The 20139-nt window shown below is 51.7% G+C and overlaps 9 protein-coding genes across 9 annotated transcripts; 5 read left to right on the forward strand and 4 right to left on the reverse strand.

Annotated features, from left to right (window-relative positions):
- Positions 1–316: 316 nt before the first annotated feature.
- DSM5745_04234 (E3 ubiquitin-protein ligase BRE1) lies at positions 317–2781 on the forward strand (the record flags this gene model as incomplete). Its single annotated transcript, XM_026746250.1, has 5 exons — positions 317–502; positions 610–753; positions 815–866; positions 932–1479; positions 1534–2781. 5 exons carry the CDS (start codon positions 317–319, stop codon positions 2779–2781), a joined length of 2178 nt encoding a protein of 725 aa, XP_026605246.1.
- Positions 2782–3241: 460 nt separating this feature from the next.
- On the reverse strand, positions 3242–4210 carry DSM5745_04235 (urease accessory protein UreF; the record flags this gene model as incomplete). The annotated part of the gene is made up of 2 exons (XM_026746251.1): positions 3242–4014; positions 4078–4210. 2 exons carry the CDS (start codon positions 4208–4210, stop codon positions 3242–3244), a joined length of 906 nt encoding a protein of 301 aa, XP_026605247.1.
- A 303-nt stretch (positions 4211–4513) lies between these two features.
- Positions 4514–6784, forward strand: DSM5745_04236 (protein kinase COQ8; the record flags this gene model as incomplete). Its single annotated transcript, XM_026746252.1, has 1 exon — positions 4514–6784. The coding sequence occupies one exon, from the start codon at positions 4514–4516 to the stop codon at positions 6782–6784; it is 2271 nt and encodes a 756-aa protein (XP_026605248.1).
- Positions 6785–7090: 306 nt separating this feature from the next.
- On the reverse strand, positions 7091–8593 carry DSM5745_04237 (alpha-mannosyltransferase; the record flags this gene model as incomplete). The annotated part of the gene is made up of 1 exon (XM_026746253.1): positions 7091–8593. The coding sequence occupies one exon, from the start codon at positions 8591–8593 to the stop codon at positions 7091–7093; it is 1503 nt and encodes a 500-aa protein (XP_026605249.1).
- Positions 8594–10648: 2055 nt separating this feature from the next.
- On the forward strand, positions 10649–12190 carry DSM5745_04238 (putative Snf1 kinase complex beta-subunit Gal83; the record flags this gene model as incomplete). Its single annotated transcript, XM_026746254.1, has 3 exons — positions 10649–11400; positions 11487–12081; positions 12137–12190. 3 exons carry the CDS (start codon positions 10649–10651, stop codon positions 12188–12190), a joined length of 1401 nt encoding a protein of 466 aa, XP_026605250.1.
- A 603-nt stretch (positions 12191–12793) lies between these two features.
- Positions 12794–13949, reverse strand: kae1 (O-sialoglycoprotein endopeptidase; the record flags this gene model as incomplete). Its single annotated transcript, XM_026746255.1, has 2 exons — positions 12794–13536; positions 13598–13949. The coding sequence occupies 2 exons, from the start codon at positions 13947–13949 to the stop codon at positions 12794–12796; spliced, it is 1095 nt and encodes a 364-aa protein (XP_026605251.1).
- Positions 13950–14381: 432 nt separating this feature from the next.
- On the forward strand, positions 14382–16071 carry DSM5745_04240 (ribosomal lysine N-methyltransferase; the record flags this gene model as incomplete). Its single annotated transcript, XM_026746256.1, has 4 exons — positions 14382–14532; positions 14655–15247; positions 15302–15529; positions 15589–16071. 4 exons carry the CDS (start codon positions 14382–14384, stop codon positions 16069–16071), a joined length of 1455 nt encoding a protein of 484 aa, XP_026605252.1.
- A 500-nt stretch (positions 16072–16571) lies between these two features.
- Positions 16572–18519, reverse strand: DSM5745_04241 (enhancer of polycomb-like protein 1; the record flags this gene model as incomplete). The annotated part of the gene is made up of 4 exons (XM_026746257.1): positions 16572–17342; positions 17395–17691; positions 17748–18233; positions 18361–18519. The coding sequence occupies 4 exons, from the start codon at positions 18517–18519 to the stop codon at positions 16572–16574; spliced, it is 1713 nt and encodes a 570-aa protein (XP_026605253.1).
- A 430-nt stretch (positions 18520–18949) lies between these two features.
- On the forward strand, positions 18950–19800 carry cnaB (calcineurin regulatory subunit B; the record flags this gene model as incomplete). The annotated part of the gene is made up of 5 exons (XM_026746258.1): positions 18950–19055; positions 19107–19159; positions 19211–19284; positions 19354–19688; positions 19790–19800. The coding sequence occupies 5 exons, from the start codon at positions 18950–18952 to the stop codon at positions 19798–19800; spliced, it is 579 nt and encodes a 192-aa protein (XP_026605254.1).
- Positions 19801–20139: the final 339 nt, after the last annotated feature.

The following is a 20139-nucleotide window of genomic DNA, read 5'->3' on the forward strand; positions in this document are numbered from 1 at the left end:
ACGGGGAATCATCGCAAGGGCCGATCGCGGTCGCCGATGTCAGTCGTTTGGCCCTCTGACTCTGACCTGCAGAACTTAATGAACTTCCGGGGAAAGTGGGCGGCTGTCACGTGGGAGGCTAACCTGAAGGGCCTTGGAAAATCCTCCTGCTTTCCTGGCTTGCTTATCTCAACCACTACGTTCCAACTTGTCCTCCCTCACTTCTCACTCGGACGAAATCCTTCCCACGGTCGGATCCTGCTGCAGTCTCTGTTACCGGCCAGTTGCTGCTCAGTGGTCACGGCTTCGCCCCTCCATATGACTTCAGTAGCCACTGATGCCGGCCGCCGAAGCATCCCCCGTCGCACCTCCCGAGTCCGGTTCTGTCAAGATGGAAGACCGGAAGAGAGCTGCCACACATGATAATGACTCGGCTCCCCCCTTGAAGAAACAGGCCACTTCGGTCAATGGTGGCAGTAAGCCCCATCCCGATGCTGATATGCCCTGGAAAGATGATCTCGAGGTAAGTCACTGACCCTCGATTCGATGTGGGGTGAAGTCTCGCAGGGGTCGCACGAAAATTGATCGTTGGGCAGTCCACTGACTGAAGGCTTTCCCCCCATTCAACAGCGATTTCAAAAGGACGCCATCTGGCGTCAAATGCAGGAGTACAAACGTGATAAGGTATCCCTGGAAGCGAAATTAAAGGAGTCGTCGAAGGCCACCGCCTACCACGGCGACCATCTTCGTATAATCGATGCATGGTATACTCAAGTAAGTAACGCCACAGGATGCAAGCATCGATATTTGACATATCCAACTAACTACGTCGCAGCTGATTGACGAGGTCAAGCTCCTTCTTGGTAGCGCTGATGAAAGTAGCAAGGGTAGGTTCAATGTTGCACTGCCTCTTCTACTCTCTAAATTTACAGTCCCATTAACGATCAGACAGATCGCTCGTCATTCCAGAGCGCGCTGCAGTTTGAAGACGTGGATAATTTTGAACAGCATCTGAAGTCCCGTTCTGATGACATACGTGACATTATCTCCCGCCTTGTCGCCAAGTCTCCGACAAGTCCTCCCGAGGTGTCGAATCTGCAGTCTCAACTTGCGAGGAAACTAGCCGAAGAGAAAGCAACCCTCGCGGAACTCAATAAAGCGCTATCCGAAAAGCAGCAGTTGGAAGAAAGTCTGGAGGAAGCTTCGCTACGGTACATGGTTGCCGAAAAGAAACTTGATCGCGCAAGGAGCTTGACTGTTGCCAAATTAGAAAAACAGTATATATTAGGCGCTCAGCGACCGGGTGGTGATAGTGCATCTGGTAATCGTGAAGAGCCACCAGCGACGAATGGCGCCACGCCTACGAGTGAACGGACACCAGACTCCGATGAGACTTACAGCAAATTGGCAGCCGTTTCCGAGAAGCAGAAAGAGCAAATCCAGAAATTGGAAGCTGAGAACGCCAATCTACTCAGTCAGATCACGGAGATCAGTATCAAGGTGGAAACCCTGATCCCATGTTTACCAGGTGTGATGCTGATAAATGCGTTTTAGAAAACGAAACTCACCGACGATGACTATGCACATACAGATTTGTTCAAACAGTTGAGATCTCAATACGAGGACGTGGTCAAGCGGATAAACAATTTAGAGGCAATTAACGTACAGCTTCGTGAGGAGGCAGCGAAATTACGGTCCGAACGGACGGCATACCGCAATCAAGTCGACGAAGAGACACAAATCGTTGTGGCTGAGAAGGAGGCACAATTGGTGAAAACCGAAAACGATCTGGCACGGATACGTAACACACGCGATGAGCTTTTGGCCGATCAGCAGATGCGGAAGTCCGCACAGGAGCAAGAGAGAACCGCGACACTCAAGATCCAAGAGCTTGCGGACGCTGGAAAAGCTCAAATCGACGCGTTAGAATCGGAAGTTGAACGGTTACGGATAGAACTTGGGCGAGAGAAAAGCGGGCAACCGGATATCAATGACATTGCAGCTGAGGAGCTGCGTACAAAGTACAACAATTTGGAACGCCAATATACGATGCTCAATACGGAATTAGCGTCTATGCAAACTGCCTGCAAGAAGTATTCCTCATTGGCATCTCAGAAAGTTGCCGAATTCAGCGCCATGGAAGAGAAGATGTCACGCCTCGCGGCGGAAAAATCCAAGGCAGACCAGAAATATTTCAGCGCGATGAAGAGCAAGGAGGCTAGAGACATGGAAGTTCGAACGCTGCGAATGCAAAATTCGAAGAGCTCTGATATCGTTTCTCAGCTAAAGGAATCAGAAGCGACAACCCGGTCTTTACTTGCCAACATGGAAAAGCAGGTCAGCGAGACCAAGGAAGCATTAAACAGCATAGTGAATAAATACCACGCGTCGCAGCAACAGGTTACGGAAAACAACATCATAATGGAAGGATTGCGAGGACAGATTACCGAGCTTAAGGCACTGTCCGTTTCCAAGGATTCAACTCTGGCGTCGACGTCGAGCGCTTGTCGTCGAGCTGAAACGGAGGTCGAGGGACTCAAGGCATCACTTGCAGATACGAAAAAGAGTCTGGACAACTGGAAGAATAAGAGCCTTGGGAATTCTTCCTCGGAGTATGAGATGCTCAGATCACTCGCTATCTGCACAGTCTGCCGCAAAAACTTCAAGAACACAGCGATCAAAACATGCGGGCACGTCTTCTGCAAAGAATGCGTGGAAGAGCGCCTCACGTCTCGTTCTCGGAAATGCCCGAATTGCAACCGATCCTTTGGCAATAATGACTATATGCATGTCACGCTGTGACCCCCTTGACTCGTGCTCTTGGTCATTTTTGCACACCACCTTCATGTACCATAGTTTCTTCCGCTTCTCTTTGCACGTTTCCCTATACTTGATTTTATTACTATTTGCGTTTACCTTGATTTCCTATCTACGGAAAAGGCTCACGGTGCGGTGTTTTGTCTACGGTTTAGCAGGATAGGTACTAGGGGGCTGGCGTTCTCACACTTATGTTTATTATTGGACTTCCTGGTTTCAGGGGTTCTGCTTTCCGAGATTTCTTTTTTTTCCCTTTTGATTTCCGTTTCTTGGATACCTACGGTGTTCCGGGTATCTAAAACCTTCACAAGGGTTGTGTCGGTTGTAGGACTAGCGAGGAGCCTTTGCATGGGGTTATCAGGGTGACGATGGCGCAGGAATTATGGAAACTTGTCTTTTTATACCACTCGTGATTGCAGCACAAACATTTCAACGCTCTAAAATACTATGAATTAAATATTCTGCTATAGAGAAGCTCATGGCGTCCAACCCAAAGATCTAGCGGGGGCACTACCTGGCCTGCGTCTTCCACAGAAGTGTGCCAATCCCGGTCTATGCGTTCAGTGATCATGTCCTGCAGGTCTTTGCTAGCCAGCACACTCTGTGCCTGATATGGCCCCATCACCGAAGCCCGAACAGCAGCGCTGAGCACAGCTTTGGCATGGTTTATCATGAACACATAAGCTGTCTGTCGAGCGTCCAAGCCCATAGCCAAGCAGACAGCGCCCCACAACGGCGCAAAGTGGCCCTTGGCCCCTAATACATCATCCATCGAGCATTTCAAGGCCTCCGAGAAGTCCGCAACCGCCTTGATGCCACTCTGCTCCCGGGGATCCGTGACTACATAATCGCCGCTACGGGGCGCATATGTGCTCCGGAAGGCGCGTTCCCATACACCCAGCAACGCCCGCCCCTGTGCGATACTCGCGCGCTGCGCAACGGGGCAGGGTGTTGATGCGTCGAGGTCGTTGTCCAGTGTTTCGAGATCGGTTGGGTCACGATAGGCGGCTAGCACATAGGGCAGTGAGAGACTACCCATTGATGCTAGGGAAAGCCGTAGGAAGCGGTGGAATGAAGCGACTGGTGTTGTTGTGAGGGGGAGGGGCTTGTTGTGCGCTACGTAGGATTCTAGCCCGCTGGAGTAGGCGAAGGAGCCCAGGGGGAGGGCGGAGTCTGATAGGAGGAGAAGGGCATGACTTGTTGTTATGAAGGGAATATCTGGAGTATGAAGAGAGTCAGTTCAGATGTGTCTGCTCCAATCCATGGAGAAGAGCGGCATACCGCTTGGTAGAGGGGGCTCCGGCTCGGAATGCGGGGTAGAGACCTGGCCTAGACGGGCCTTTGCATTCTGTAAGCGCACTTCGAGATCCAGGACCTCCTTTTGCAAGCTGTAAGTTTCGTGGTCGGCGGTCATTGCTGCATCAGATAATAGGAATAGAGAACATTGCGACGGGAAAGGGTTCCTGCAACATTTTCCTGAGATTCGGCCATTTTTAGTCTCAGAGATAAGGAACTGATAGTTCTCGGACTAAAACCGGCCAGATCTAGGCCACAGGCGGTGTCACGCGGCAGAATCCGGAGTGTCAAAAAGAACTCCGAAGATGACGGAGGCAATACTCATAACAACTCCGGCAGACTTTGACGATCATGCGAGTACAGTGATTAGGGCTTTTCCAGTTCTGGATTTTTTTCCCTGGCATTATTGAGTTGAGACGTCATGTCAGGCAAACGTCTGCTTGACGCTATCCAGTTCCTGAACGTCGCCAAGTCGGTCGCGACGAAGCACCTTGCAGTGCGGCAGCGGCAGCTTGATGTGTTTACTAGGACGTCATCTCTCACGAAGGGGATCAAGAGCCAGACAGATGGCTTGATCCTCACAGCAAAAGCCGCTGCGGCGCTTGCTAAGCGCTTTAACGATACTCCCCCGCCCCAATCGCCCGCGACTTCCGCCTCCCCTTCCGAGTCCACCTCTGCAGCGCAGAAAGGCCATACCCAATCAAGTATACCCTCATCAGTTACGGGTGCAAGTGAGGATACTGGAAAGAGCAATTTGGATGTCAGTCTGCAACAGGAGGAATTCTATCGGCCTTCACAGGAGCCGGCTGCCGAGCCGGTGGGCACTCCTCAGGTGAAGGTACCGCAAGAGACAAGTGATACGCAGGTTGGGCTAGACAAGGATATCAATGCGGACGTCTATCAGTCATCTACGGGCCCTTCAAATGATAAAGATGATAGTGAATATAATAGGGCAAATCGACTGAATGTGAGTGCGCAGCAAGAGGAGTCGTACCGGCCTGCGCCGGACCCTGCTGCAGGGCGTGCCAGGGCACCCGGGGCTCAGTTACCGCAAGCTACAAGCTCGAAGCAGGTCGGAATGAATCAGAATATTAATGCGGATGTTTACCAATCACCCGTGGATATCGGGGCCCAGTCGCAAGAGCAGGATCTTCCGGATGAATTGATGAAGGACCTATTCCGCAGCCCGAAAGTCGTCAGGTCGATCTCTCGGAAAGCCGCGGCGGATTGGAGGTTTGGTTCTCGGGACGCAAGAGAGAATACCGCCAGTCGTCATGAAAAACAAGTCCCTACCAGCGTTGAGTCTTCTGCACAGGTAGAAGCGGAAGTCATTGCAGAGCTCAAGAAAGAAGAAGACACTTATAAAATGGTCGAATCACGAGTTCCATCTTCTCGCCTAGGGCGCCTCTGGCAGTATGGCGGTCTAGCGACTTCAATGGCCTTTGGTGCCGTTGGTGAAAGCTTTCGCAGGGTTACGGGGAGCGCCGACGATGCTGCTGGGTCACTCATGTTTAGTGCTGGTAACATGGAGCGTCTTGTGGCTAAGCTCTCCAAAATGCGTGGTGCTGCTCTGAAGCTGGGTCAAATGATCAGCTTCCAGGACTCGAAGATGCTTCCAGACTCGATTCAACAGGTTCTTCAAAGAGTTCAAGATCGCGCAGATTACATGCCCGCGTATCAACGGGACAAGGTCCTAACAGACAACCTGGGGCCAAACTGGCGTGACCTCTTCTCATCCTTCGAAGAGGTCCCAATGGCAGCCGCCTCTATCGGTCAAGTCCACGGTGCTGTTCTCAAAAGCACAGGACAGCCAGTTGCCGTAAAGATCCAATACCCCGGCGTCGCAGACTCCATCGACTCGGACCTCAACAACCTCTCCATCCTCCTCACAGCGTCGCGCATCCTCCCCCGCGGCCTCTACCTCGACAAAACCATCGCCAACGCCCGAACAGAGCTGACCTGGGAATGCGACTACGCCCGAGAAGCCGAATGCGGCAACCATTTCCGCGAGCTCCTCAAGGATGACCCTGTCTTCCACGTCCCACAAATCATCCCCGAAGCCTCCGGCAAAAACGTCCTCACTATGGAGCGCCTCAACGGCATCGCCGTGACCAAGATCCAAACCTTCACCCAAGCCCAGCGCGACTGGATCGGAACCCAGATCCTGCGCCTCTGCCTCCGCGAAATCACAGAGTTCAAGTACATGCAGACAGATCCCAACTGGACCAACTTCCTCTACAACGCTTCGACCAACCGCCTTGAACTCCTTGACTTTGGCGCCTCACGCGCTTACCCGGACGCCTTCATTGATAAATACATCCAGACTCTCCGCGCCGCGTCCCGCGGAGACAGGGAGACATGCCACACCCTCTCCATCGAGCTAGGCTACCTAACAGGCCATGAATCCCGCGCTATGATCGACGCCCATGTTTCCTCCATTCTCACCCTCGCCGAACCATTCATGGACTCCTCGCCCGACGTCTATGACTTCCGCGACCAGACCATCACAGAGCGCGTCCGCGATCTGATCCCTGTTATGATTCGCGAGAGACTGGCGCCGCCGCCGGAGGAGACGTATAGTTTGCATCGCAAGCTGAGTGGTGCGTTCTTGCTCTGTGCGCGGTTGGGCAGCCAGGTGCGTTGCAAGGAGTTGTTCAGCGATGCGATGGAGAAGGTTAATGCCCAGCGATAGTTACTGGCGCTGACTGGATATTTGTATAATATATTGACGTCTTGTATATTAGATGTACTAGTGCTGTAATGACATGTTGGATATGACTAATTTCTCATTCGAGGCATATTTCGAGCTTATGCCCGGTTCAATTCATATTTCCATAAACGACAAATAGGCAGACAAGCTAAAGGCTCACGCCCGCATGAGCCCATGTATCCCGCCTGGTAATCTTGAGTAAATTATATAGACGGGGTATCAACATGATTAACAGATATCGCACAGGCTCCTTTGTCTCTCAATCTATCATCTTCCACTGTTTACGACTCAAATCACGCCTTGATTATCCGCAAAGACCGTATTCCAGTAAGTCCTGACTCCGCTACAAATTCCCTTCTTTTCACTCCAAGAGCGGAATTTACCCTCCAGCTCACAAGCGGTCCACAGTATTTCGCTCCAATAGCGCTTCTCGACATCCGCGCCAAAGTTCTCAATGACGTTTTGTGGAATCGTCCAGGCACGCGTGTAAGTCCCGTCGTCTGCGAAGGCCGGATTGACCTCGTGCGGTTCGAAGACGGTCGCCGGGTCGAATTTGGGGAAGTTGGCGTGGATGAAGAATGGACGCGGTGTTTCGCTCCCCGAGCTCTTTGGGCCTGCAAGGTTTGGTGGCAGGTTTTGCTCCTTGTCCTTGTGGAGCGCGTAGTCTTCAGCAGGGTCGAATTGGACCATTGCGGAGCCAGCGAGTCCGCCTGCGGTACTGTGGCCCATTGCTACGATGTCCTCGGTGACTTGATAGTATGGTTCGTTCACGGCTAGGGCGGCTGCGACGAAGGTTTCCTTGTCGCCTTCCCCAGCTGCGCCTTGGGAGAGTAAAGGATAGTAATAGTTGGGGCCCCAGAGATTATAGTAGGTGCTGAGGAGGAGAGTTTTGGCGTGAGTCCTTTTGGATATCAGGATCTCGCCCGACTCGGTGGATTGGCGAGGGCGGGTGCCTGGTTCGGGTGGCGGCTGAGATGCGATTTCGTAGTAGTATGAGGAAACGGTGGAAGCCCAGAAATCAGGCCATGTCACCATGCCCCTGGACTTAAACGGCTCATTTGTGAATAGAGACTCTGGCTGGAGGAGCGGGAACGCGTCGGCGTCTAGGAATAGGATCTCCTCAAAGGAGGAAAAGAGCATGGCGAATAGCTTGAACTGGTACTTTTCAATCTCCATGACCTTGGGGGCGGCATCGAATATATGGGATAGTACCACGCATTGCGCGTTCAGAGAAGGGAACACCACGTCGCAGATTAATGGTTCGTATTCCTCGTCGTTGGCCAAGAATACTTCGACAGGGAGCTCTGATCCCGTACGTCTGAGCATCCGTAGTGAGATAGCTAGTACAGGAAGATGGGAACCACCAGCTGTAGAGATGATTCCTCTGGTATCAGGAACATAGTGTAGGCGAACCGCGTTCATTCTCACGGCATCAAGGAACTTTGTATGAGCATTCTTCATTTCTTCCACTTCCTCCGGCAGCATGTCCAGCATCTCCGGTCGGGTGTCTGGGTCGGATTCCTCGACCCTAATTGACGGTGCATTTCCCAACCTCACGGGTGGATTGCAATTCGGCATTGATGTGAGCAAGACTGGTTGGAGTTGGCTCCAGACCTGAATATGACCCGCCAATGCTTGCTTCTGGGCCAGGTCATTGGTGCTGGCAAAAGGGGTTCTCGACAGGCCGGAAGAGGAGCTTGGATAGCGCGAGTATGACCAGACAGAGGATAAGGTAAGGACAATTGCCAGCAGAAGGATGCGCACCCGAGTCAGGGGCCGCAGCAGAGTCATGGTGCTTGCCTGGGTTTTCTGTCCAGGTGAAGCTCACCTGTGGCCTATCAGCAGGTTTGACAATCTGGTCGCACTTGATCGGCGTCAATTGTGACACGGCCGCTCATTTATGGACACTCGAACTTTGGAGCTTTTGCTTCTTGAAATCGGACATGAAGAGAGATGCGAGAATCATCGAGGCCACGAGGAGATGCTAATAGGAGGCAGCCGTGATGAGTGACTGGAAGGAAGCAGTTGCAAGCCTGCACCCCACACGGTTAGCGAAGTCGACACTCCTGAGGCAGATTAGTATGGAAAAGTGCCTGACACCGAATGTTGATGTTGAGATACCATCTTAGGGAAAGGTATAACAGATAAAAAAGTTTGAAGTTGTTGTTTATCGTTGCTCTTGATCTTACGTCATCACTGTCTGGATCTATGGTACCCAGAGTGCGCATCTAGATCTCATCGTTCTTGGTCCAGGAAATTGGTGGTTTCAATAAGCATATATGGGGGTAGTATAGTGTCCAAGGTTTAAACGTCATTGACATTGTACAGCCCGGTCATGGCCAGAAACCCTTTATAGTTCGGAATCTTGACTTTCTTCTTCCAAAATTGTTTCTGACACCAAACCGCGCTTCCTCATATGACCCGAGTCGAGCCCCAAGCTCCAGCTGGTCCACAAGTCATTGCTTATGCCAGAGCTTATGCCAGAGTCACTCGAGTCCTCCGGGTGCGCATATTGGCCCTCATCGATCGCACGACGTTCTTGTTTAAGCTTGAGGCCAACAGAGGTCGACAGATTCGAGAAGCAGTTCAATAGTACATCAATCGCCAGCGTCGTGATAAAATACAAGAGCAAGGCGGCGCTAGCTCCTGCCAGAGAAGCCACGCCGAGGTAGATTATCAGCGCCTGGTGCAGTCAGAAAACAAGTGTGTCCGAGAATTGTATAGAGAGTTTCTCGTACTTTGAGGCTTAGCAGAATCCGTATTGGGAGGAGAATCAACCAAAGGACCAAGAGCCCCAGGTAGATGAAAGGAGCGGTCAAGAGGCTCAGAATGAGATATGCGCTGAATGCTACATAGTAAACAGGATGAAGGACAAAAATGAAGAAAGGCGCTGTGAGTATGGAGAGAAATCCCATCGGTGAATGCTTCAATCGTGCAGTGTCACAACCAAGAGATCAAACTCACAGGCTCTTGGGTTGACTCTTGACAATAATGATGACAATGCAGTCGCTCAGTCGCCCCGTGGATGCCCATTTGGGAAGGAGGTATGGCGGTGTACTGCGGCAGAATAACTACATGCTATTGCTCATCAAATCATTGCAATGTCTTGCACGTGCTCATTGAATAGGGCGACTGTGATAAGCCACCTGCAGGGCCCGGGATTTTGAAAAGCAATGCCTGACGTGGTGCTTGGCCGCATTGGGGACTATGCATAGATCCTGTCCCCCTGAGACTCCAATCGGGCGAGGGTTGTATACTAGCTGGGTTATGGTGATGGGCGGAGTGCAATGTGGCATCTGTGCCTGTGTACCATGGGCTAGGAAATAACGGTAGTATCCCGATGAATAGATTTGGACTACTACGTATAGTCCAGAGTGTGAATCAGTGAGGTTCTACTAGTTCCTACTCCAGATTGCGATAGCCGCACTTTTTGCGGAGTAGTCTGCCCTAAGCCCTAACTAACTGTTTCTGGGCAAACTCCGGGGACGACGTTGCTATCGAGAGTTATCGACATCATCTCCAGACTGTCTATCGCTGCCACTTCAGCGCGTGCTTTTGCCCCGTATCTCGGGTTTCTTACCACATGTGTACCCTGTTTATACGCGATAGACTATTTATTTCTTTTGTCTCTCCACACTCACTCCCTTGATTCACCGAGCGACCCCGTCCGTGTCACTCAATCCTCTGGCGTTCTCTGCCCCTCGGAGGTTGACGGTTTGATGCGGATGTCTCAATCGACTTGAATCCTCCCAACGCCCCACTCGATTCTTGACAATCCAAGTTCTTTCGTCCCCGCAGCTCGATCCGGCAATTCTCCATATTTCTGCAGCCACCCCGCGACTCGAGATGGGCAATAATCCGTCCAAGGGCCCTGTAGGAGACGGGCCGAGTCCGGTACCTTCGGGCACCACGAGCCTGACGGCTTCGACGAGTGATAGAAGAGCGGCTCGCGGGCCATCTGGCAACGGCCCCTCAAGCGCCGCAAAAGCGCCCGTAGCCGACATCTCCGCCTCCAGGGAAACTGCCACAGGCCAATCGTCCTCCCAAAATCAGGCTTCCGCTCAACAATTGTTGCAGTCTCGCGATGTCGCAGAGTCACCTACGCGGACTGTAGATCGGCCGGAGCCCAAGAATATCGGTTCTCCTCGCTCGAAGGACATTTCTGCGCCTGATCCGTCCGATCCTGTCCAAGTACCGATGTCCCGCGCTGCTGCTGCTCGACGTGACCAGTACGAACCTGTCGCTCCATCGGGCCCCCCTCACAAGATGTACTATACTGCCGCCCATCATCTGCAGCGCCCACCGCGGATGCCTCTGCCGATTGGAGATGCTACAGCTACGCCAGGCTCGCCCATAAGCGGCCCTGATGACACGAGTCCTCTCGCTACCGAAGAGAAACCGGGCGATAAGACGACCGCGGCCAAATCTGACCTTGCAACGACCGAGGGTGAGGGTACTGTGGATGAACATCAGCCGCACACTACTGGCGGCGTGGGCATACCTGTTCCTACGCTTATCGAATGGACGTCCGGTGGTAACAAGGTCTATGTAACGGGTACTTTCGTCAACTGGGAGAAAAAGTTTCGGCTACACAGAAGGTATGTGACGCCCATTGGTTGTCTACGGCGAGTTACTGTATACGTCTTCCTCGACGGTCATTAACCAAACTACGCATTCTGAATAGCGAGTTTAACCCCGATGTTCTCTCCACGAACTTAAATCTCCGTCCCGGAACACATCATCTAAAGTTTATCGTTGATGGTGAGATGCGCGCCTCGGACAATCTCCCCACCGCCGTTGACTTTACGAATCACCTGGTCAACTATATCGAAATCAGTCCCGACCAGGTAAACCGGCCGGGGAGAGAGAGCGACAAAGCCGTGCCCCCTGGTGTCCATCCTCCGCAGGTACTTCCCAAGGAAGTTGCAGATGGAAAAGTTGAATCTGCCGTTGAACACGGAAAGCCAGGAAAAGAAGAGGCGCCGGAGGAAATTCCGATCGGCGATTTTCGTGGGGTTGTCCCACAGTTCCTCCTCGACCTTGACAAAGACGAGGAAAGCCCGTGCTATCAGCAAGCTGTCAATATCATTGGTGATGCGCCAACACCACCTAGTCTCCCACTTTTCCTTGGAAAGTCTATCCTCAATGGCACTACGCCAGTGAAGGATGATAGCAGTCTTCTGAATAACCCTAATCATACTGTGCTGAATCATCTTGCTACGAGCAGTATAAAGCACGGTGTTTTAGCCACCAGTGTGACAACCAGATACAAACGAAAGGTAACAATTCCGTACGCTCAACAATCGAAACTTTTTACTGATATAATTGCTCTAGTACGTTACGACGATCTTGTATAAACCAACAGGGGATATCGGTCAAGGTCAATAAACGGCTCCTAGACTCGGATCTCAGAAATATTACTGTACCCTAGGCACACGACATAGCAACATATCTCCCCTCACCGGCCATAGACAGCCTGCATTGCGGCAACTGATGTCATCTGGGTGATCTTACCATACAAGAACAGAGCCTTTTGCTTAGGTTCCTTAGAGCTTTGTCCAAGGCACCTCCATGGCGCTTTATTAACCTCCTAGCACATGCCAGCACGTCAGCCAGGAGTGCACCCCTATGACAAACTGCGCTGGTGATTGACGGCAGTACATTCACTCGATTGGTACAGCGCAAACCTGTCCTACCTACTCTACTTCACATACTTGGTATCTTGAAGGTAGAGGCATGCGTGGTAGCAAAGGAAGCTAGTAGTTGGTTAGCTATGGCTTGTCCATCTCCTTTTATTTCTTCGGACATCTCCACTCTATCCAGGATATACTACATTGTCCTACATGCCCCATAGAGCTTTCATGAGCATTCAATAGATACTTCTATCACGAATCCTGCCCTTTTATTTTCCTATCTCATCAGTCGCGGTATTGGTATTAACGAAAGATTGAATCTAAATCTTCAATCAAGTAGCTAAAATTTCGGATGTATCTAATCCCTCCACTGCACAAAGACATCATCCGTCCGGAAGCGCTGCGTGCATGTGGACTCCTTAAGAGGCGTCTGGAACCCTGTCCTATACGCAAGCATACCAGCCTGCGCAATCATAATCCCATTGTCAATACAGAATCTCTCATCTGTCGCATGCACACTCCCTCCCCGATCCCGCGCCATGATCCCCATCATTTCTTGCAGTCGCTCATTACACCCAACTCCACCAACAATGAGAACCTCCTTCGACCCGACATGCGCCATAGCGCGCTCAGTGATCTCAACGAGCATAGAGAATACCGTCTCCTGCAGCGAGAAGCAAAGATCTGCCCGGGTAGGTTTCCGGTCTTCTGAGATCCCGTCAGTTACGGGCGTATCCTCTGACGGTGCGTCCTCTTCCTCGTCCGGTTGCTCCCCATTTAGTCCGTATGTGGCGGCGAGACCATCGATCGCTGCGAGAATTCCTGACAGAGAGCAGTCCATGCCCTTTACTGTGTATGGTAGATCGACGAGTTGCTTGCCCTTCTTGGCCAGTTGCTCGATGTTATACCCCGGCGCCGGGTCATTGGAGATATGAAGTGTGCGCGCGAAACGGTCGAGACAGTTGCCTACCGCGATATCGAGAGTCTCGCCGAAGATGCGGTACCGTTGCGAGCTGTATGCGATTACTTGTGTGTTTCCGCCGGACACGTATAAGACGACCGGATTCGATGCGCCGGTGATTAATCGGCCCATTTCAATGTCTAGAGGTTTCCGCATTAGCTACTACTACTGATTTGTCGCAAGAGTTCGAAGCAAGCATACGTCCAACGCAGTGATTAACACCGACCAACTCTTTCCCCCATAATAAGCTTAGCGTCCGCGCAGCCACTGCCACACTCTGCAGAGGAGCTCCCATCCCAGGTCCTTTTGTGTAGCATATACAGTCCACATCGTCGACGGAGACACGCGCATCTTTTAAAGCCTTCTTCACGAGCTTCACGACCCAGGACCTATGGTGTCGTGCCGTGTCCTTTGGAAGAAATCCCTCACCCGGAGGGGAGACATATGTGTGACGGATGTTGGCGAGGACTTGCGGGGTGCTACCGTCCTTGGGGTGTAACATGATGCCCACACCGAGTTTGTTGGCGGAGCCTTCGAGGCCGATTGCAATCATTTTGAGTATATCAACAGCGTCAAAACGCTCGCATGAAATTATCAGGATGGTATTATTGTACGAGTAAAAGATAGCTATAGAGTGATCGGTGTATGGAGGGGCAGCGTCGGAGATTGTTTTTTTATCAGCAGCGTTATCGATTGGCTCGCCTGCGTTGGGTCCCGGCCACAGCGGTTCCGCCGCTGCGTTTATCCGACGGTATACAAGACCCTACTACTACTAGACTAAGCAAGCTACGACGACAACCCAACAGCCCACACCTCTTGCCCCCTCCCCTTTGCTCTCTTCCCGCTCTGGCAATCTCTTCCCTTCCGGGCTCATCCCGTTCCCATACCGTTATACAATCACTCCCTGACTTCTTATTCTCCTGGATCCATCCTCCGAGCTTCTGGCTTGGCTATCTTTGTGCTTGCCCACAATCTTCCAAAAGCCATGTCCTCTTCCACCCACTTCCCGGACTCCAACAACTTCCAAAACCAGTCAGATGAATTTGCTATCTGGCTATCATCCAGGCCCGGCGTCAAAGTCAATCCCAAGATCCGCATCGCAGACTTAAGGGTCAATGCTGCCGGGCGAGGTGTCGGTATGTTTGGTCTCCACCCGAACGAGTTTTCCCTCGTCCTAGCGGTCTGTCCTCGGCCTTATTAAGCTATGCCTTTGTCAAGAAGTGGCCCTATTCTGATACGCCTGCCTCACGGGTTCCAGTGGCTCAAGCCGATATCGACGACGGCGAAGAACTTTTCACCATCCCGCGAGATCTCGTCCTCTCGACCCACAATTCGAAGCTAAAGGATTTGCTCTCGCAGGACCTTGAGCAGCTCGGCCCATGGCTGTCTTTGATGCTGGTTATGATCTTCGAGTACTTGCAGGGTGATCGGTCTACTTGGGCGCCATACTTCAGGGTCTTGCCGCAGAGTTTCGACACCCTGATGTTTTGGTCGCCGGCCGAGCTTGAAGAGCTCCGGGGGAGCGCTGTTGTGGAGAAGATTGGAAGGCAGGGGGCTGAGGAATCTATTCTGCAGTATATTGTTCCTGTTGTTCGAGCGAATCCTGCTCTGTTCCCTCCGATTGGTGGACACGCTTCGTATGATGGTGATGTGGGTGCTCAGGCGCTCCTGAACCTCGCTCATATGATGGGGTCCCTAATCATGGCCTACGCATTCGACGTGGAGAAACCGGAGAACGAAGACGAGCGCGACGGTGAGGATGGATATCTCACCGATGATGAAGAGGAGCAGTCCTCTAAGGGCATGGTGCCTCTGGCTGATATGCTTAACGCGGATGCTGACAGGAATAATGTGAGCCTCTTATACTCGGTCTACACTCGTAACATGACACTAATTTTCGATCAGGCCCGCCTCTTCCAAGAAGAGGAATCATTGATCATGAAGGCCATCAAACCCATCCGAGCCGGAGAGGAGATCTTCAACGATTATGGAGAGATTCCTCGTTCTGATCTTTTGAGACGGTACGGTTACGTTACGGACAACTACGCTTCGTACGATGTCGTTGAGCTTCCACTCGACCTCATTTGCTTTTCAGCTGGTCTCACCGACTCCAACGTCGAGAATCAACCAAGGGTAATACACAAGTCACGCAAGCCCCTACCGCTCCTATCAGTGCATTGACACCTTCGCAGCTCCAACTACTCGAAGAACTGGAACTTCTAGATGACGGCTATGCCATTCTCAGGCCAACACCTGAAGATATGCTCCCGGACATCATTCCAGCAGAACTCATCGTGCTTCTCCAAACTCTGACCCTGTCACCAGAGCAATTGGCTCATCAACAGAAGAAGCAGAAACCACCAAAACCGGCCTTCAGCCAAAAAGAAGCGCGAATCCTTTTCGATACGATCTTAGTAAGCCAAAAACGATACAGCACGACGATAGAGCAAGATCAGCAGCTCCTCGCCCGGATCAATCACTTCGAAGCCTTGTCTCCTCTTGAAGGATCTGACCGACGGCGCAAAATGGCTATCCAAGTTCGCCTTGGGGAGAAAGAGGTCTTCGAAGCCATCAAGGCCAAAATCAACGACCACTTCGCAAACAGTTCGACTTCAAAGCGCACCGCTGACGATGACGGCGACGATCTCAGACGAACGAAAATCCAGAGGGCCTAAGTCGACATCTCCACGATTCTACCATTTCAACAATCATTTATCAAAGAAAAGTTATCTTTGCGTTCTGATACATATTATTAAAGGGTTTTTATCTTGCCTTCCCGGTTGCTGACCGCATAGCTGCGCTATCCGTACAAAAAAAAGTCTATCGACGGATCGACTGCAAAATGAGAAAAGAGGAAGAGGGGGAAATGGCTATGTACACTAACATCGAATAATCTTAGGTCGTCATAAAAGGGGGGAAATAATCATCAGCGACGTTATCCTGAATTTCGAATGCTTCGCGGCATTCAGGCGGAAAGGAAGAAAGGGGGTTGTTTTGCGGCGGTGTGAAGAATTCAAAACAATGGGTGCCCCCTGAATCAAAAGTCGAGGAAGTAAAAATACACTGGAGTTGGAGAGTGGTGGCGGTGGAAAGGGTATTGGCGAGGAAGAGGTGTGAGCGAAAGGAGGCGGAGACAGGGAAGGTTTCAGAGAGAGAGGAGAAAACGAGGCCCAGCTCAAGTTTCAGATGTGGGAGCGATGGCACCAGGCCCAGGGTTCGATCCCATTGTTTGCCCGGTCGTTTGCCCCGTGCTAAGACTGTTCATTGCGACTTGTTCGGCCTGCAACCGGCGCACTTGGGCTGCTTGCGCCTGCGCATGCGCTTGGTCTCGGGCCTTGGCAAGCATGATTGCCCGGTTCTGCATGAGGGAGATGTCGTACCGATCCATCTCATAGACGAGATCGTCGTCCGAGTCCTCCTGGTCATACTTGAACCGGTCTGCCTTCCAATGATCTAACTCCACTCTACATCGCGAGGCAAGGTTACGGCGATCAATGAACAGCCGTCCGCCACGCCCTATACGTCTCCTGAATGAAGGCATATTGTTCGTGTCCTCATTCGTTATGAGTGCGTGCGCGGCGAGCTTGTCACGCAACGATACCGCACCTGACATATCTAAGGTTGGATCCGGCATATTCTCGGAAGAGTCTGATGACGGGGGCGTTGGCAATTGCGTTGTGATCGCAGGACGGAATGTAAGGTCTACCGTCCTTTCAGGAGACGGTGATAGCGGGGCCCGTGTGTAATCCACATAGCCCTCGTTCCACTTCATGTGCTTTGCGATGTTCGCCTTGATATCGCGAAGGATGTCGTTCTCCTTCTCTGCTTGTACATCTTCCAGCAACTGCAAGTCTTCTGCAGCTTGAGCGCCAGGTTTCGGCGGCATACGAAGCTGGGCTGCCGCTGGACGTTGCATAGGTGGTGCCTCCATCGGCTTCTTCTTGGGCTGGTCGCTTGTTAGCGTATGGACACAAACGCAATAGATGAAGAACGCTTACCTTCTGGTTGATGAGGTCCTCGTCATCGTCCTTGATGTGGAGTTTCCTCTTCATATCCTTGACTTCAGCCCGCTGCAAGAAGAGAATCCGCTCCGTCGCCAGCATCTCCTTGCGCGCCAATTCTCGTTGGCGGACTAGAGCAACCAGTTGACGAGCATCCTCCAACTCCTTTCTAAGTCTCCGCAGTTTATCCGCGCTCTGAGCATCTCTGCCGCGAGTCTTGCGAACCTGACGGACCTCACGCCTACGGAAACAGACATAAGGATCTGTATCGTCTGTATCTGCGCCAGTTTCAAACTGCAAGTCCAGGTCAGCCATTGATTGCAAGCCATGTTGCAAAAGACACTGCTTACCTTGAGGTTGGAAAGCAATGACTGATTGCCGCTGTTTGTCCTTCTCGTTTTCCAATGGTCGTATACGTCCTTGGCAAATCGTCTTACGAAATCCTCTACGGTTGCGTCCATGGACTCTTGCATTTCTGCAAAGCTCAAGACCGGAGCGCTCCCTACCGCTGCGTACGGCTGCTTTAACCGCACAGTCTCTTCGAAGAAGTTCATGACCTCCTCGAACTGGTCCTCCGTGCATCGGTCGGCGGGATCCCGCTTCTCGTTCATGATCTTCAAAAATACGTCGTCCTCTTCGGTCATATTATACGGACACCCGCAGCAATCCTCAACCGTAGAGGAGAAGCGGATGTAGGTCGCCGGCTGCGAGAAGACTGGAGGATATAGCTCGTCATATTGCAAGTTACTGAGGACAGTCTCTGGAGTTGGGATATGGGCCTCATTTACGACTCTCCCCGAGGCAACTGCGTTAATCGCAACTTGCAAATGGTATTCCTATACAACAGCAGTGCATTAGCTTGCGCTGGTGAAGGGAAATTGACCGTGCAAAAATTTTCATATGGGGTGAGGTTGGATGATATCACGTGATTCGGTGCAGGGATGCATCGGATATAACACTTACCGACTCCTCGGCCTTCTCGACACCGGTTTCGACCTGTTGTAGGCCATTTTGAATTTCTTCTTCGAGCTCGTCTATTTGGTGTTCATGGTAGATAGGTATAGGCGCCTTGGGGGTGAGCTTCTTTGGGCGCGTCCTCCCCAGTCCCGCGTATCGAGTCATCCGAACGTTTGGGGCGAAAAAGTCGCAGCGACCATGGGTAAGGGGCCCAAAATTAGTATCACTCAAAAGGCCTGGTCATGCAAAATCACGTAGTCGTATTTTCGTGATGATCGGAGATGGGTGATGGACGATATGGACGCGGTAAATCTCGTAGTCTCAAGCCTGGTGGTTGGGTTGACGTTGCGACCGTGCTGTTTTCAGGGGCGGGCTCGCTTGTCCCCTAACCGCCTTTGGCTTAGTGCGGGGCTCTAAGGTTGGAATGCCAGGCCAACGCTCCTCCAGCCGCATCTCTTTTGATAGACCCTCCGACTCGTACATTTCTGGCCTCAGTAGATCGAATTCGCATTCTTTATCCACAGTCTATGCTATCTTGATTCTTTGGGCTTGCCTCTCTCTCTCTTTTTTACTTGTTTCTGATCGACCTATGGCAATGGACCAGTCCAGTGAACCCAACAACGCCGCCATGTATTCGCGGCGGCGACGAAGCTCTCTCGGGACATCTCAGATCTTTGAGAACATTATTGAAGGATCCAACTGTATGCTCGGTTACGTCTCCGCTCAATGCCTTCTGTATTGACCATTCGCAGTCGATAAGGATGAAGTGGACCGACTTCGCAAGCGATTCATGAAGCTCGACAAGGTGTGCCTTTAACCCCCGGAAGACGGACCGGCCTATCTAACCAAAGCCCAGGATAACTCCGGCACAATCGATCGCGATGAATTCCTCTCCCTGCCACAAGTCTCATCCAACCCGCTCGCTACACGGTGCGCCCCCTCGAAATCGTTCCAGTCCGCCATGACCTATTATAACCCAAACTAACGAGAAACATGCAGAATGATCGCCATCTTCGATGAAGACGGCGGCGGCGACGTCGACTTCCAGGAATTTGTATCGGGGCTGTCCGCCTTCAGCTCAAAGGGCAACAAGGAAGAGAAGCTGCGCTTTGCATTCAAGGTCTACGACATTGATCGCGACGGGTTTATTTCCAACGGCGAGCTGTTTATCGTGCTGAAGATGATGGTCGGCAATAACTTGAAGGATGTGCAGCTGCAGCAGATTGTCGACAAGACGATTATGGAGGCTGACAAGGACCGCGATGGCAAGATTAGCTTCGACGAGTTCAAGAATATGGTTGAAAGTACAGATGTTAATTTGAGCATGACGTTGAGTATGTGCTCCCCTTCCCTACGCCGTTTTGTTGTGTTTTGCTTTGTCTGGATCTCCTTTGTGGTTCATGTTTTTCACTTGGTGCTAACGTGTAGCTTCCAGACCAAATTTAATTTTCTAGCGCACCTTGAACGAACCGAACCGAGCCAACATTGCCCACGTCCAACATATCTGTGCTTGAATAGCGCTGCGCGCTTCTGGACTTGGTTGACCAACAGCGTCTACTGGACCGCCCGGCTGAGCCCGGCCACTTGGCTGGACTGGTCGATATGATTCCCTACCTTTAATGACATGATCGTGATGACAAACCCTGTAGTTCTCCTGCACTACCCTACGCTGAGACCCGGAAACAGCTTGTGCCCTTCACAATACTACATACCTACTAGTATCTACTCATTTGGATGACTCGAATGACATGCATGCCAAACCAGAATAGAGTCCTGGGATGCTTC

The sequence above is a fragment of the Aspergillus mulundensis genome (genome assembly GCF_003369625.1).
Source record: "Aspergillus mulundensis strain DSM 5745 chromosome Unknown scaffold_3, whole genome shotgun sequence".
In the NCBI taxonomy this organism is placed as follows: Eukaryota; Fungi; Ascomycota; class Eurotiomycetes; order Eurotiales; family Aspergillaceae; genus Aspergillus; species Aspergillus mulundensis.